The sequence below is a fragment of the Plecotus auritus genome, assembly GCF_963455305.1.
Source record: "Plecotus auritus genome assembly, chromosome: 7".
NCBI classification, from domain to species: Eukaryota; Metazoa; Chordata; class Mammalia; order Chiroptera; family Vespertilionidae; genus Plecotus; species Plecotus auritus.
The window spans coordinates 28,306,906-28,324,288 of NC_137774.1; the positions used below are offsets into that span (position 1 = coordinate 28,306,906).

The window sequence follows — 17,383 nt, forward strand, 5'->3', positions numbered from 1 at the left end:
TTCACCTCTTGAGCAGATAAAATCCTATTTATCATTCAAAACTCACTCAAATGCCAACTCTGTCATGAATCTTCTCTGAATGTTCGAAGCTCTTTTATTATTATGGCCTTATCACACAAAGCATTCTTAAAATGTTTTTTTAACTGATATTTTTAGAGAGAGAGGAAAAAAAATCAATGTGAGAGAGGAGCATTGATTGGCTGCCTCCTGCATGCCCCCTACTGGGGATCAAGCCCAAAACCTGGGCATGTGCCCTGACCTGGAATAAAACCAGTGACCTTTTGGTGCATGGGACAACACTCAACCAACTGAGCCACACTGGTCAGGGCTCACACAATGCATTTTAATTTTTATTATTTAGTATTTATCCGCACCAGAGGATATTTTTCCATTAATTTTTTTAGAGAGAGTGGAAGGGAGAGACAGAGAAAGAAACATCCATGTGAGACAGACACATGGATTGGTTGCCTCCTGTATGCCCCCTGATGAGGGCTGGGGTTTGAGCCTGCAACTGAGGTACGTGCCCTTGACCGGAATCAAACCTGGACCCTTCAGTCCACAGGCCGACGCTTTATCCACTGAGCCAAACTGGCTAGGGCACAATACATTTTTAAACAATAATTATTTGTGTACATAAATTTCCTTACACTATACCTTAATTTCTTGAGGAACAGGTTGGAGCCTTGTCTTTTTTTTTTTTTTCCCCAATTACAGTTTACATTCAATATTATTTTGTATTAGTTTTATGTGTACAACATAGTGGTTAGAGTTTTATTTATCTTAACATGCACGAAAGCACCTAACACAATGCCATGCACATTGTACTTGTTCAACATATATTTAATATTTTATAGATGAGTATATAGTGAAGTGGCTATAAAGTATTTACTGCTACACATAGTGAGAATATCATTTATATCATGAGCCAGTATCACATACAGTTCACCTTGCTATTTTTCATTCTATTCTATTTCACTTGTTGAAATGGTGGTTGCAATCCACTAAATTGATTTAGCAAGAAACTAAATTTTGAAACGTCTACATTAGGGAATTTAGCATACTCTCTCTGCAATTTTAAGATAATCTGTTTATGGTACTTAATTAATGTGGTAAACCTATTATATTAAAGGGAGCTAGTATGTTCCAAACTTCCCTTTTCTGTGTGTAACTCTGGACCAGCAGCTGGTGTAGCAATATGTAAATTTTTTATATACCAATGATAATTAGAACAACAGTAAGATAATTATATTTTTGGTTCTAAATGCCATATTATTTTCAAACCCAATGTTTTTTGTCAACTAAAGAAAAGTAGGACTGACTTATAATGACTCAGCAATTCTTCCTTCCTAAAAGACATTAGTATCTCACGAAATCTTTTGAGTCAGACAAAATGATAAGCAAAAGAAGCTAGTTCCAAAAGAATACACATTGCATGATTCTACTTATTATGAAGTTCAAGAATAGGCGAAAGTAACCTATGCTGATAAAAATCAAACGAGTAGTTTGTTCAATTGTGAAAGTGGGAGCCACGGTGGACTGGAAAGTTGGCACGAAGGAGCCTTTTGAGTGCTGATTACACATGAGATGCGAACAGAAATTCATCAAGTTGTACGATTGAGAGTTTTGTACTTTACTGTGTGCCCATTATGCACCAGTAAAAATATTTTAAAGAAATAAATCAAGAAAAAGACAACCCAAAAAATGGACACATGTGAGTAAAAAAAGCAAAAAGCATCCCTAACAGATGGATTATAAAATCTGATTTCTTTTTTGTGACAAAATGGCTGAGGGGGTAACCATAGTGGAATTTCCCCACCTTTACAGACTGTCAGCATCCTAACCACAGATCAATTGATAAACTTCAGATAAGGTATTCTACTGTTTTTTAACTCAAAAAACAATATACTACAAAATAATAAAATCTTTTTTTATTTGTTTCTGCCGAGTTGCTTGACAAGCAATGATTTTTACAGTATTTTTTAAAAATATTTTTTATTGTTGATAGCATTACAGCTATCTCCCATTCCTCCCCCCACCTTTATTCCCCTCCTCCCAGCCCCTAGCCACCCTCCAGATCTTTGCTACCCTATTGCCCATGTTCATGGGCTACGCATAGAAATGTGTAAGTTCTTTGGTTTCCCTCTCCTCGGGTGCCCCCCGCCCCCGCCGCCCAAACACACACACCATGAGGTATGTCAGCCTATTCCATGCCTCCATGCTTTGGATCTTATTATTGGTCAATTCATTTTGTTCATTAGATTCCACAAATAAGTGAGATCCTGTGATATTTGTCTTTCTCATATTGGCTTATTTCACTTATAGCATAATATTTTCCAGGTCCATCCATGCTGCCCAAAGGATTTTTATAGTATTTTCCAAATTGTGGTACAAACTCATTAGTGAATTGTAAGACCAAAAATTTAATCAAATGGAACTGAATATTAAATAAGAATGCCATGATGTAGAAAAGGTAAGTGATGCTTTGAGACGTTTGTTTCAAGTTTACATGTGAGTGTGGTGAAGTAAAATGCATTCTTTTGTGGATATCTGAGGAAAAAACTGAAAAGCCAACATTTAATGGGGATATCTTCCGTATGCTGATAAGTACAATACAACAAAGGAAATCTTATAAATTAACACAATGACTATTGTCCAACCTTTGATCTGAAGCTACAAACAGTAAATTGTTGGCTTGCAAAAGACTTTGCACAATTACCATGAGCACGTTGCTTTTGCTGTCAAGGTATCACAGACTGAATACATGCTTATCTGCCCTAAAATCATATTGATAAGAAGGAAGTAAATTAGTAATTTGGAGCATGACTATTTCTTTGCAGCTGCTAGGAAAACTTTGCATGCTCACACGAAGTACTCTGAATTCCCCACTTCACGTACGTGCCTTTTCTCAGCAAATGTGGGTGCTGTAGCTTTGAGGACTGTTTGGCAGAAAGAAAACAATGGAGGAGATCAAGACAAAATGTTATTTTTGATTTTAAATTAATCTATATTTTGTAAATTTATCCAAGAAGCATGTATTATTTGTATAGCTTACAAAAAACAATGAAGCCCTAGCTGGTTTGACTCAGTGGATAGAGCATCGGCCTGTGGATTGAAGGGTCTCATGTTTGATTCTAGTCAAGGGCACATGCCCAGGTTGTGGGCACAATCCCCAGTGGGGGGCATGCAGGAGGCAACCTATCAGTGATTCTCTCTTATCAATGATGTTTCTATCTCTCTCTCCCTCTCCTTCCTCTCTGAAATCAATACAAATATATTTAACGACGACAACAACAAAAAACAATGAAAATGAAAAAAAGCCCACATACATGGCCCATAACATTGAGGACAAGACAGTCAAGACAGTTCTGTAGGGAATACTCTACCTGTGAGTCTAATATGCTGGACATTTCACGCGCACCAACATTTACTTCATCCAACTGCAAGCAAAACAAGTTTCGGGCAACCTGGACAAAATCTAAAATGCAACACATTTCATTAAGAAACTATTTAACCTCATCTAAATATAGCTCATTTTCTATAGGAAGTTGAAGCTATGTGTTATAACTAAGTTGCCTTAAAATGATATTAACTGAAGGGACAGATAAATACAAGTTCAAATAAAAAGAGAGAAACTGGTTTTAACTTTAACTTTGGTGAAGTTATAAGTACATCAGTTAAGATAATCATAAAGCAAATGTATATCAATGGCATATCTATTCCTCCAACCCTTAAATTATGAGTAGAACCTTTTCTGAAACATAGGACAGTATCATGATTTACAGTTTTTCTAGCTGGAAGAACCCGAGGTTTAATAATACTATCGGCAGCTAATGTTTACATAAAGCCTCTATATGCTAGGCCGGGTGCTTTGCAATTTCACCCTCAGAATTTTACAAGGTAGGTTCTCTTAATCTCTCAATTTTCCAGTCTGGGGCTAGGACAAGTTAACTGTCTAAAAATCCCCAAGGCCACTCGACAAATAAGTAGAAGAGGATTCCATCTAAGGTCTGACTCAGAGGCACATCCTCCTGATTGTTACCCAGCACTGCCCGATGCTTCTTTAGACATGGAGCGTGACCTATTCATCTACCTACCCTCACACGTCTTTATTTTCACTGCGACGTTTTTAGTTTCCAAGGATTCTTTTAAAGTTCTCCGATTGTTCCTAATTGACAGTATCCTACTCATATCATGGATGGCTTATCTTTGCTTATCTTTTTAAACATGCTAATTATGGCTTATCTGAAGTTTTCTTCCGCTCTTGCAATATTTCCCTTTTTTTGCATTCCTTTTCTTTTTCTATTTGTCTGATACTGCTGGTCAGGAATTCTAGCTGAGTTTTTCAAAGTACTGATCGAGGAATTTGAAATAAATGTGGTCTTTTCCCTCTCTCCTTCTAAAGAGGAACTCAATAAAAATGAGTCACAATAACCCTTTAGATAAGTTTCTGTGATGATATAACACAGCAATTTTCAACCTTTTTCATTTCATGGTACACATAAAGTAATTATTAAAATCCTGTGGCACACTAAAAAATATATTTTTTGGCGATCTGACAAAAAAAAGTTATAATTATGATTCATTCACACCGTCGACTACTATGTTGGCTGTTGTCATTTTTAAAAAAATACATTTCTTGATTGATTTCAGAGAGGAAGGGAGAGGGACAGAGAGATAGAAACATCAATGATGAGAGAGAATCATTGATCGGCTGCCTCCTGCACGTCCCCTATTGGGGATCGAGCCCACAACCCAGGCATGTGCCCTTGACTGGAATCGAACCTGGGACCCGTCAGTCCACAGGCCAATGCTCTATCCACTGAGCCAAACTGGCTAGGGCTACTGTTGTCGTTTTTTAATTTGACAATCTAAGAGAAAAGAGGTCAGGCCCATGACTAAAGAGTCAGGTATTGCATGTTTTAAAAAATGTTTCGGCACATCGGTTGAAAATCGCTGGATTAACACAATGTACCTAACATTACCTCCAAAAGACACTGTCCCCTGTGGGTCTACTGCCACTTGCTGCCTCAGGGCTTGGTGCTGCTCCTTTGTGGGCTGAATACCAAGATAATTTAGAGCCTGGAAAGAAAAGGACTCGTGTGAGGCAATTTTCAAATCTCCAAAGAATAAAACTCTTCATTAGAATTTTATTTCACAATCCAGGGGAAAGAATCAATACCAGCAACAGTGACCAGAATTAGATGTACAAAGAAAGTCTGCTGACTATGGATTAATTTTCTATAAAATATTAGCTTCCTGATTCCACTGCCACATCAACTGTTCCCCCCTCCCAAGGCTAACACGTTAGCTGATCCTAAATTTATAAGCATAGTCCTAGAACCCAAACTCAAACTCTCTCCTAGTTTAAAATATGTGATATGGCAGGAGAAAAGAAGCAAGTAAATCCTATGAAGTCTAATTTAACATGAATTTCTACAAGTAGCAATCTAAAGCATGGATATTTTTTTAGCATCTTGAAAACTTGAGACCAAAAATAGAGTTGATGAAAACTGGCCTGGCCAGTGTGGCTCAGTGATTGAGCGTTGACCTATGAACCAGGAGGTCATGGTTGGATTCCGGTTAGGGCACATGCCACAGACTGGGGTTGCGGGCTCAACCCCCAGTGTGGGGCATGCAGGAGGCAGCCGATCCAAGATTCTCGTTGATGTTTCTATCTTTCTCTCCCTCTCCCATCCTCTCTGAAATCAATAAAAATATATTTTAAAAAATAAAGTTGATGAAAACTGAATTACATACAAAATATTCAAATTTTTGGCTTGTTTCTGGGCAGACTTACATAAATAGTAAACTAAAAAGCTTTCTCTGAAAAGCTTCTCTCTACCTTCTCCTTTTAGCAACCATAGCTGATTAAAAATTCAGAGACTGTTAGTTGTACTCCAATGTCTATTCTCTCCTTGTTCCTTAGTAACAGCGTGGCAATATTTAGCTAGAAATACTGTTATCCAGATAAAAGATATCCCTGTTTTACAGCTTGATGAGGCCATGTGACTATGTGCAGGCCAAAGAGATATAGGAAGTGCTATAAGGACCTTCTGGGGAGTCTTTCAGAAGTAGTGGTAGGCACTTCCTGTCCCCTTTCCTCCTCTCTTTGGCCTTAAATAAAAGAAAACAAAAAGGAAGATGAATGGAAGGGAGGGGAAGAGGATGGTTGATTGCTAAAATTCAAATGGTCATTCTGGTTCATGAGCAACCTCAATAAAGATGAGGGAGCAGAAAGACGATAGTTGGGACATGGGACTCCAACACTGTAGAACCTCCAGGCCAGCCCTGGATTACCTTCTTTCAGCTTTCTTTTAGGTGTGAGAGAAGTATATTTCTAATGGAGACCACTGTTATTTTATAGCAAATTCTAACCTTAACTAATGCATAGGGCCCGATTGATGCCCTATTGTTGAATTCGGGCAAGAACGTATTCTGTGACAATCATATCAAGACTAAAATATAGGCAAAGTTTAATATTGGCAATAGTCCTTTATAAATTTCTTACTCCTTTGGAATCTGTTCATTCATTCATCATTTCATTTACAAAATATTTACTTAGTGCTTACTGTAATTTGTCAGGCAAAGGGACACCTAAAAAAGATATAGCCGCTGGTATGATCTTTAGAGTGAGGATAACATGTAAATAACTGCAATTACTGTAATATCTAATTTAATAGAAGTGTGTACAGGATCTACTATGGCCACAACAAACTGGTAAATGCACAGGTGGCTGGGCACAGTGAAGGAAGGAGACAGGAGGAAGGAGAACATCTGGAAAGATTCCTTTAAAAGTGATTCTAGGGCTTAGTCTAACATTATCTTCCTACCCAGTCTACACACTTATAAATATTTGCCTGGAATGACATGGAATAACGATTCTTAACTTCTGGTGTTCTTTGCCTCCAGTCATAAAAATGTTCCAAATAAAAATAAAGTAAAGAGAATAATACAAAGAACACTTATGTATTTGCTATCACTAAATACTCATTAATATTTGTTTGAAATTTATATATATTTTAAATAAATTTATTGGAGTGACCTTGGTTAATAGGGTCGTATAGGTTTCAATTGTACATTTCTATGACATATGTTTTTAAGAAATAAACATTAATGACTTAGTTGAAAACTTTCGCCATTGTTCCTCAACAGGATACAACTAAGGTTGGTGTATCCTTCCTGTACATGATTTGATGCCATTAATTCATGCATCCCCTAATAATATGTACTCTTATGCAATTGAAATTGTACATGAATAGTACAGTACAAAAGGATAATCTTATCAATTATTTTTATTTTTACCTCAATGTTATGATTTCATAATTGCTCAATATTGTTTGCAAAACTAGTTCAATTATTTTAACTTGAAATGGTATCCAACTGTATGAATATATTGTAATTTATCACCCATTCCTTGATTGATGGGCTTTTTGAAAAAAAAATTTTTTTTATTGATTTCAGGGAGAAAGGGAGTGGGAGAAGAGAGAGAAACATCAATGATGAGAATCATTGATCAGCTGCCTCCTGCACGCCCCCTACTGGGGATCGAGCCTGCAAATCAGGCATGTGCCCTAACCTGGAATTGAACTGTGACCTCCTGGTTCATAAGTCCATGCTCAATTGCTGAGCCACACCAGCCTGGTTGATGGGCTTTTATAGCTACTCCAATTTGGTTCTTATTACAAGATATTATATATATCTCCTCGTATAGCTGTGTGAAAATTTCTCTACAGTATATCTCTAGAAGAGGAAATGTGGAGTCATAGGGTTTATAAAGTCAACTTTAATAGACATTGTAAAATAACTCTCCATATTGGTTGTACCAAGCAATTTATGCACACAACTAGGACATAAGCACTCCTATTTTCTACATTCTTAGCAGCATTTTATGCTTTCACACTTAAATTTTTGTCTATGTGTTATATATGAAATAGTATATTGTGTATTAATTTGAATTCCCCTAATTACAAGTGATATTAATCTTTTCCATGTTGATTAGCAATATTTTTAACTCACAAATTACTTAGTAATATGTTTTAAATTTTCATATACAGAGTTTTAAGATGTAATTTTTGTTAGTGATTCCTAATTTTTATGAAAACCAAAAATATCTCCAGACATTGCCAAATGTCCCCCAAGGCAAATTTCCACATCCCTGTCCTTGAAAAACACTGCTCCAGGGACCAACACTATTAACAGTTTGATGTACTTGTATAAGTTTTCTGATTTTTTGCTATGGACATAGCACCTGTATATAAATATATGTATGTAAATTATGTATTTTAAAATAATTAAATTACACTATATAGAGTGTTCTGTTTTTTTAAAAACTATCAACATATCACAGCTTTCTGTTCTATAGATTTTAGACCTTTTGCATGCTTTTTAAAATTGCTATAATAATATATTAAAGCTTAGCATTGAAGTATATTTAGATCAGATTATGAATTTAACAAAACATTGCAAAATGCCCTTCTGAACTTCTCCCCATAGGTAACAGCTGTCATACATTTGGTTTAATTTTCCCAAACATTTTATTATATAATATTTGGTGTATACTAAAAACATATATTGTATGTAACAAACATACATTTTAAATCAATACAATAAACATCCATGAATCCATCTTAGAATTACAAAACTGCCATACTAAAATTTCCATACTATTTATTTTAAAATGGTTTGTCACATATACATATCCCTAACGTTATTTTGTTTTGCTGTTTTTAAGCTTCATAAAAATGCTGCAGATCGCCTTCTGAAACTTGAATTTTTCATCCTGCAGTATAGTTTTATTATTTATCCATGTGGTTATATGCTCTTGTGACATTAATGCATTCACTTTTACTGACAAATGTAATACTTAATTCTATCACTATGCCACAATTTATTCGCCCATCCTCCTGAAGATGGGCAGTGGGTTTTCTGCTTATCAGCAATGCAGCAGTGGTCATTCTTGTACATATCTACCACAGCTCATGGGTAAAAATTCCTTTAGGCTAAATACCTAGGAGGAGTGTTGATGGGTCTTTTTCTGATTGATTTGTAGAATTTTTTTGTACATTTAGCATTTTATACGTTATGGGTGTTACACATATTTTCTCCTAGTTTTTGGCATAACTTTTCACTTTTTAATATTCTCGTCTTATGGAGTTTCTATGGACAATCCCAGACATGTTTTTACACCATTACTTTATATTTTTTAAGTACACAATAGTTTAAAAAATATTTTTAAGGATGTGACTTTTTGTTTTATAAATAGTAGATTTATTGATATTTAATTCACATCTCATAAAATTCACCATTTTAGTATACAGTTAAGAGGCTTTTAGTATATTCACAAAGTTGTGCATTAATCCTTACTAATTCTAGAAAATTTTCATCACCTCCCAAAGGAAGTCCCATCCCCATTAGCAGGCACTTCCTAGTTCCCAACCTTCTCCCTGCCCCCGCCCCAGGCAACCACTAATCCATTTTCTGTATGTATGGATTTGCCTATTCTGGGCATTTCATACAAACAAAACCATACAATTTGTGGCTTTTTGTGTCTGGCTTCTTTCACTTAGCTTCATGTTTCAAGGTTTATCTATGTTGTAGCATGTATCAAGAAGAAACACAGGCCATTTCAAAAATTATCATTCTCAGCTGGGTGGTGAGTACATGTGTTGATTATTCTTTAAACTGCACATGTATAATATAATCATTGTGTGTATAATTGATATTATAAAGATATAAAAACAATGCAAATAAGACACCTATCACAGAAGGTACTCAATATATGGTGATTCTTATATCAAGTAATAATAAAGTTGCAAAATGCAATTAACCACAGTGTAAATTGATCTAGAGCTAAACTTAGTATAGGTGTAAGTTTTGTTGAATGTGAATTTGTTCTAGATGAATACAGCATATCAGTGAGGCAAGCTCATGAATTTAAATTGCAAGTAATTTATGTTTAATCATAAAGTAGGTTCTAATAATTTATTGAATGTCATCTTTTAGCCTTAAAAATGTATTAATTGGACAATATCTGTCCTTAACTTTTTATGGCGTCTCGATGATGAATTTTAAAAAATGTCACTTCTGTACAATACTAGTCACATACTTCCCAGCCTAATAACAAAGAACATCTCATTAACTATCACCAGACATCGGGTACGCATTGCTCACTACAGCTTTCTTCAAATGTTACAGAAATGGCAAGAGGTGAAATAAATACCAGCGAAATGGCATCTGTATCCAAAAGCATCTTTTCCCAGGTACAAAAATAGAGATAGCATACAGGTGTCTTCAAGCCAACTAATAAACTGTATCTCTATTTGCCATGTTTACCATACCTGCTTATAAGTTTAACGTTAGGATCAGATGAGACACATAGTACTTATAAAAATACTTTGAAAAAATATATCACTAATGAACTCTGGTGAAATTATTTAAAAATATCTGTATAAAAATCATTAGTAGAATATTCATGGCAAGAGGCAATCATTTTTTTCTCAGACAGTGAATTAAAATAAAATGAATTCAACGTTAGAAATCACTCCCAGGAGATTCTGATTTAAAATCTTCTACTTAGACAAGAAAAACAAAGAGGATTTCCTGAGGACATTGCCATTTATACATATGTCTTGACAGGTACTGCCCTTCATCAAATTCTAACCTCTCTGCCTTTCTTAAAAATTGCACCAAGTAGGGTAATTAGTTAATAACCACATAATCAGTCAACACCTTTTCCTTGTGAAATCTTAGCACAGCACACATTTTCTAGATACTATATGCACTATATTTATAGAAGTTAAAGAAATAAAGATATAATTTTAATACATTTTAAATACTTGATCACATTTTCCTTATCTATCACTGAATAGAAAATATGTTAAAAATTTAATGGATGATAAAGTTGAATTTGTCGACAAAGTAGCAACTAAAATAGAAGGACCTATTTAAAATGAAAGTGGTACAGACATTATGATAGTAATAGCTAACTATCCAAAAAAAGGAAGAGTAGCTTAGGAAATATTTGGGTGAATAGATGCTAATTTGGATTTTGGGGGGAAAAATTATTAAGTGAAATACAGTTTCAAACTCTGAAAACAAGTAATGCTCTACTGAATACAATCACTAAAAATATCTTGAATCAAAGCTGGGAAGCTGAATTTACAAAGAATGTGGGCCCCTTTTGCTGTAAAACTACTGTTTTATTTTTCTAAAAAAAATAATCAATTTGCTTATGCTAAAAGGAAAACCAAAACTGAAATTCTGATTCAGTAGTCAAGTAACTCATATTTCTCAGAATCATATCTCTAAGAAAATTACAGATTAAAAAATATATCATGCACTAGAAAATTTAAACCAAGTAAAAGAATAAAGGCTCCCAGATAGTGTTTAGCTGGATAATTTTCTCTTTATCCAGATGAATGGTTAGCATTAAATCTTGAATGTTCAGAAATGTATGTTAAACCAACATCATTAAAAAACAATAATTATCCATTTTTAGATATTAATATGTTTTCAAACCTCAAACATTTTATTTTTTGAAAATGTTGATATTAACTGGTTGTAAACTTTGCCATAAGCCAGAACTTACATCTTAACCAAAAATAGAGAGTACAAGTTAGCAAAAGATACTCAGGAGTTTGAAAATATCAAAAAGACATCACAAGTATCTAATGAATCAGAAAGTTTCATTGAGCACAATCCAGGTGTTTAAACAGTGGCAGGTACATGGGACACTGTTGTGATGAAGCTTTAGCTCGTAGATAAAGCAAGATACAGAAAAGATGATAGGAAACTACAAAGTGATTTACAGATGTGCAAAATAAGGCGATATTGGCCCTAACCATAATAGTTAGCAAAGTCTAGATGGGGGAGTTGGAGTTGAGTCAGAATTTGAATAACAGAGAAGATTCAAATTGGCCATGAAAAGGATGCTGCTATAGGACCATGCAAAGGTATGAACATGGGAATAAGGGCAATGTGTGTTTATTCCAGATGTGCATTTTCATTCTCTTCCTAAAATGTAAAACATTATTATCCACAAAATATGACAGGAAAGTTGAGGCTGTGGGCCTCTAACACTGAATCAATTTTTATATTAAAAAATAAGACATAGCACATTTTTGTTGTTAGCTCCCAAGTAAGCTGACAAAAACCAGTTTTAAATGCATTTTTACTTTTAATTTTTCTTTTTAATCATCTTGAGTTCCTTTTACATACAGAATCTCTCAATGTTTTACTCTCCCCAGGGCTTTTTGTGTGCCTTTTGTATATTGCTACCATCTTCTTAATAGTCACTGATGCCTGACTATTAAGGTTCTTTAGGATTTAGTTTCCCTTTACTTTTTAAAAAATTGAACAAATGCGAGTATTACTTGCACTTATTGCTCTGACATATGAAGTCTGCTACACTTTGTCATAATTTAGTCCATGTTTCCTTGGGTTCTACGTGGTAAGACATCACATTTGTCTTATACACAGGAAGAAACAGATGAATGTGAATGTTGATTTAGTGACAAAAGGTTTAATTTTTATTTTGTACTAGTGAACAACATGAACTGCTCAACTCAAACATAAATAAGTTCATTGAAATCCAAACTGCCATTCATTTAATAGCATATAAATAACTCCTCAAGAAACTAATGGCACCAGACCTTTACCCTCTCCAAGACGAGAGGCCTTCCTTGCTGTTGTTTCATGGAAGAAAAATGTACATTTAAAGTATTTACCATTTCCAGTTTCTCTGCCTTAAGGCGAACAGAGGGATTTAGGGAGACCTTCTTTCCTTGTGGTCCATAATTATCAGTCCAGACAGGGGCAGCATCTGAGAGACAACAGGGTGCACACTAATTGGAAATTTAATTGGAATAGAAATTTTCATGTGACAGGATGTGTTCTGAGCTCCTGCTGTTAAAAAAAATTCTGATTAATCAGCTGGCAGTTTTCACTTTTGTTTTCATTAAATCTAAAATGTATCATACAAACCAGCTTCACTTGAGCCCTAAATTACATGATATTAAAAGAGTGACCAATTAGGCATTAAGTCCCATGGAAATACTAATTTAAAAGACAAACATACATTCTACCCTGTCATCACAATACCTTACTAATTGTAAAATGAAAAGTCTTTTTTTTTCTTCCCAAATAAGTAAAATCATATGAGAAATTCAAATAGATCATGATATTTCTTTGGCTGGCAAAAGTGGTTTTGTTATGTGAGTTCTGGAAGTACTACAGAAAAACTAAAAAATGCAGATGGTTTCAAGTTTACACATCCTATCTAATAAAGAAGGAATATGCTAATTGACCCTCACGCCATCGTAATGATGCTGGCACCCACAGCCAATAAGGAGGGAATATGCTAATTGACTGCCATGTCCTCAAATCCCTGAAAGATGAAGGCACACAAAGCCAATAAGGAGGGAATATGGTAATTGACTGCCACGCCCTCAAAGAGGGCGGTGCCCACAACCACAAGATGGCGGCGCCCAGTCTCCTCAGCACCGCCTTGCCACACGCCTGCCTCTGGAGTCCTCCAGTCCCCTCAACCCCCCAGCCACCCAGGGCCGGCCCGAGGCACAGGCAAGCCTCGGATGGCAGCTGCCAGGCTGCCCAGGGCCACTCAAGGCTCAGGTAACCAGCGCCAGCCGAGGCTTGTGCTGCCGGCAGTGTCAGCAGCAGAGGTGTGATGGGGGTGTCGTCTTCCCCTGATCACCAGGTTGCCTCCTGCCCCTGAGGGCTCCCAGACTGTGAGAGGGAGCAGGCTGGGCTGAGGGACCGCCCCCCTCCAGTGCATGAGTTTTCATGCACTGGGCCTCTAGTTAACTATAATGGACTTATAACTTCTTGAACTCAAAATCCCATTTCTTATTTTACAGAAGGTTATATTTCAAGAAGCATAAATAGACTTTCAAGAGCTGAGTTTATATACATTATTCTTTGGAACCTTTTCAGTGGACACTGATTATTTAGACAAGCCTTTGTCCTGGTTGCATGGATAAGAAACCAGGTGCCACCCAGGATTAGGACCTGGAAAACATTATTCATTTTAATATGCCAGAGTTTGTAAAACAAATTCCTATAATTCACATCAATCCTTGTATCTAAATTGTCACTATTCTAAATACACTTTTAAATGGTATTTTACTAGTTCTACATAGAAATGAGGAAAAGAAAAAAACTTTTTAAAATGTCACATCTTTATGCAGTGTTTCAATTTTTTTTTTCTCAGAGCATCTGTCTCTAAGTACAAAATGATTTGCATTCTCTTAAGAACATAAGAAGCGCATATGAAAATAAATAGTCTTCCTCTAAACCTTTAACACATCGTTAACATTCTATGTAAAATCTTGAATATAGCTTATATGTGTCAAGATCATAAAAAAATGGCTACTGACTTTTAATTTCAAGTGGAATCAAATGCTGAGAAAGACTGATTTTATAGAAAAGAATTTTTGCAATTCTGATAAAAGCAACAAAGTGTCCTTTGTTGATGTGCTACCTAATTGTTGGCCACAGGATAAAAAAAAAATACCATATGTGTATTTTTTTCTCTTAATGTAACTGCAGAACCAAGCTCTCCGTTCTCCTTGCTTGGTGCCCTACCAAAAAAAATGGCTTTAATTTCTCCTCAATGTTCAGTGTTTGGCTTTGCTGTACATTGGACAGGCAGACCCTTGTTCGATTCAGTTCAGTTCGGTACCATTAAGGAAATTCTCTGCCAAACTCAAAGTGTGGCCTAAAAGAGGCGCATGGAGTGGCGTGGCTTGAAAGGCCACATAGCATTATTTTTCATTTTTAAGGTTTGGACTTGTGAGGCTTAACAATGACCTTCAGCTTGGTGCCTGACCTACCTACAGTTAAGGCACACTGACACTAGGTGGACCCAAACTCACCTAATTCTGGTCTCAGACCAAGACCAACCCTGGGCATGAACTACTCAGTTCAAGTTTAAGTGCACACTTGGAGAGGCGTTGAGAGCAAGAGGGATCAGGAAGAGAGAGGGAGGAAAAGGGACACACACCATCCACACACATTAAGGCATGCACTCTCATTTATGTTTTCCTTTATCTAAGACGAAAAAATTGCTGTGTTGCAGCCGGTTTGGCTCAGTGGATAGAGTGTCGGCCTGCGAACTGAAGGATCCTGGGTTTGATTCCGGTCAAGGGCATATGCCTGGGTTGCAGGCTCCATCCCCAGTTGGGAGCATGCAGGAGGCAGCTGATCAATGATTCTCTCTCATTATTGATGCTTCTCTCTCTCTCCCTCTTTCTTTCTCTCTGAAATCAATAAAAAAATATATTTAAAAAAATGCTGTGTAACAGTGGAAATAAAACAAGTTAGCTCTTACGTATGCTTACTTTTAGTCAGAGAGTACACAAAATACTTTACATACATAAACTCATTAATCTTTAAAATAACTAGAACATTTGCACAAGCATTATTTTACAGGCCCTTTGAGTGGCCCACTGACCGTAGAAAACATCTTGTGACTACCCCTGGATCAACTGCCACCAGAATATGATCGTGGGACAGCGCCCTCCTCCTCATTCCCAGGCCCTACACCCACCCCTGGCACCTGTATAAGCCATCCACAAGAACTCCTCGGGAGCTCACTTCTCTATTCTGGTCCATTTCCTAGTGCACAAGCTGTTTTCAAAAAACTCTACCTGCTTGATCTTATACTGAGTTCAGTGCTCATTTCTATGACATTGAGACTCAAGAACCTAAGGTCAGCAACATGTTTCCATTCAGAGCCTTCCCCACACCACTTATTACTTTCTCTCCTTAGTCCACTTTGCTCATGGCTTCATACCATTTGTTTAAATGTGTAATTCATCCACAAGAGAATGTAGATGCTCCTTAGAGTACTAAGTCTATCCACACCTTGCTTTAGTTCACACAGAATACTCACATAATAGTTATTCGATAACATAAACACACACACACATAAACACACACACATTTCTTTTTCTAATCTGAATAATGAAGGTGTTTTTTTTTAACCCCATGTTTTTTTTTGTTTTTTAAATATATTTTATTGATATTTTACAGAGAGGAAGGGAGAGGGATAGAGAGCCAGAAACATCGATGAGATAGAAACATCGATCAGCTGCCTCCTGCACACCTGCCACTGGGGATGTGCCCGCAACCAAGGTACATGCCCTTGACCGGAATCGAACCCGGAACCCTTCAGTCCGCAGGCCGACGCTCTATCCACTGAGCCAAACCGGTTTCGGCTTAACCCCATGTTTTATTCACAATATATAATTAAATATCTCACGAAAAATATCCTAATTCCTTCATAATTTCTACTGGACTATGTTTTCTATACGTATGACATACTCATTAAGTGCCTCCTGAATAAATAAATGACTAAGAGAGGCATTGAGTAGTTCAATTACTTTCAACCTTAAAAGCATGTTACACAAATGTCTCCTGACCATTGTTTGCTTCTTTTATCTTTTTTGCTCACGTAAGGTCAGAGTTTAAAATAAAAAATAATATATCAAGAGCATGGAAATAATTATATGAAAGGAATGCACTAATAAAATTTCTAATAGTCAACAAATCCCACTAAGTAAAAAGGCACATTATTTATGGCTGAAGATTGCTACCACCGTCCAAGTCAACACTGCTCCAAACCAGAGGAAACGACTATGGAATCTACTCTGAAGTACTGTAGCTACATGCAGTGGTCTGAATGCTTGTGCCCTTGCAGAATTCATATGTTGAAACCCTAACCCCAAAGAGGATGGTACTAGGAGGTGGGGCCTTTGGGAAGTGCTTAGGTCATGAGGGTAGAGCCCTCAGGAGTGGGGTTAGTGCTCTCATAAAGGGATCCTACAGTGTTCTCTAGCCCCTTCCACCAAGTGACAACATGATGATGAAAAGCCTGCAGCTGGAGAAAAGTTCTTACCAGGACCATGCTGGGCCCATGATCCTGGACTTCCAGGCTCCAGAACTGTGAGAAACACATATGTGTTGTTTATAAGCTACTCAGTCTGTGGTATTTTGTTAAAGTAACCCAAACGGACTAAGACACTATGTAATTTATACTAAGTGTTCCTTATTTTGTAATTCTGATCCAAATAATGCTATTAAGAGCTGAAATATATGGGTAACAATTTGCATTATAATTTAGACATATATAATGAACTTTTCTATAGGTTACAGGGTGGGGCAAAAGTAAGTTTATAGTTGTTCATATGGAAAACAATATAATCATTAATAAATAATAATAATATATAATAAAGAGGTAATATGCAAATTGACCATCACTCCAACACACCAAGATTGCCGCCCTCATGTAGTCAAAGATGGCCACCACAAGATGGCCAGCAGGGGACGGCAGTTAGAGGCGACCAGGCCTGCAGGGGAGGGCAGA

The 17,383-nt window shown here is 36.4% G+C and overlaps 1 protein-coding gene across 3 annotated transcripts in view; it reads right to left on the bottom strand.

Moving 5' to 3' along the window:
• The window catches only part of STXBP4 (syntaxin binding protein 4), a 123,160-nt gene that overhangs the window by 82,262 nt on the left and 23,515 nt on the right, over positions 1-17,383 (bottom strand). For all 3 annotated transcript variants that reach the window (XM_080682382.1, XM_080682384.1, XM_080682383.1), the window contains 3 exons: positions 12,726-12,820; positions 4,983-5,079; positions 3,384-3,475 (listed from right to left, as the gene is read on the bottom strand). In XM_080682382.1, coding sequence (XP_080538508.1) covers positions 3,384-3,475; positions 4,983-5,079; positions 12,726-12,820 — 284 coding nt within the window. The remainder of the gene's footprint in view (positions 1-3,383; positions 3,476-4,982; positions 5,080-12,725; positions 12,821-17,383) is intronic.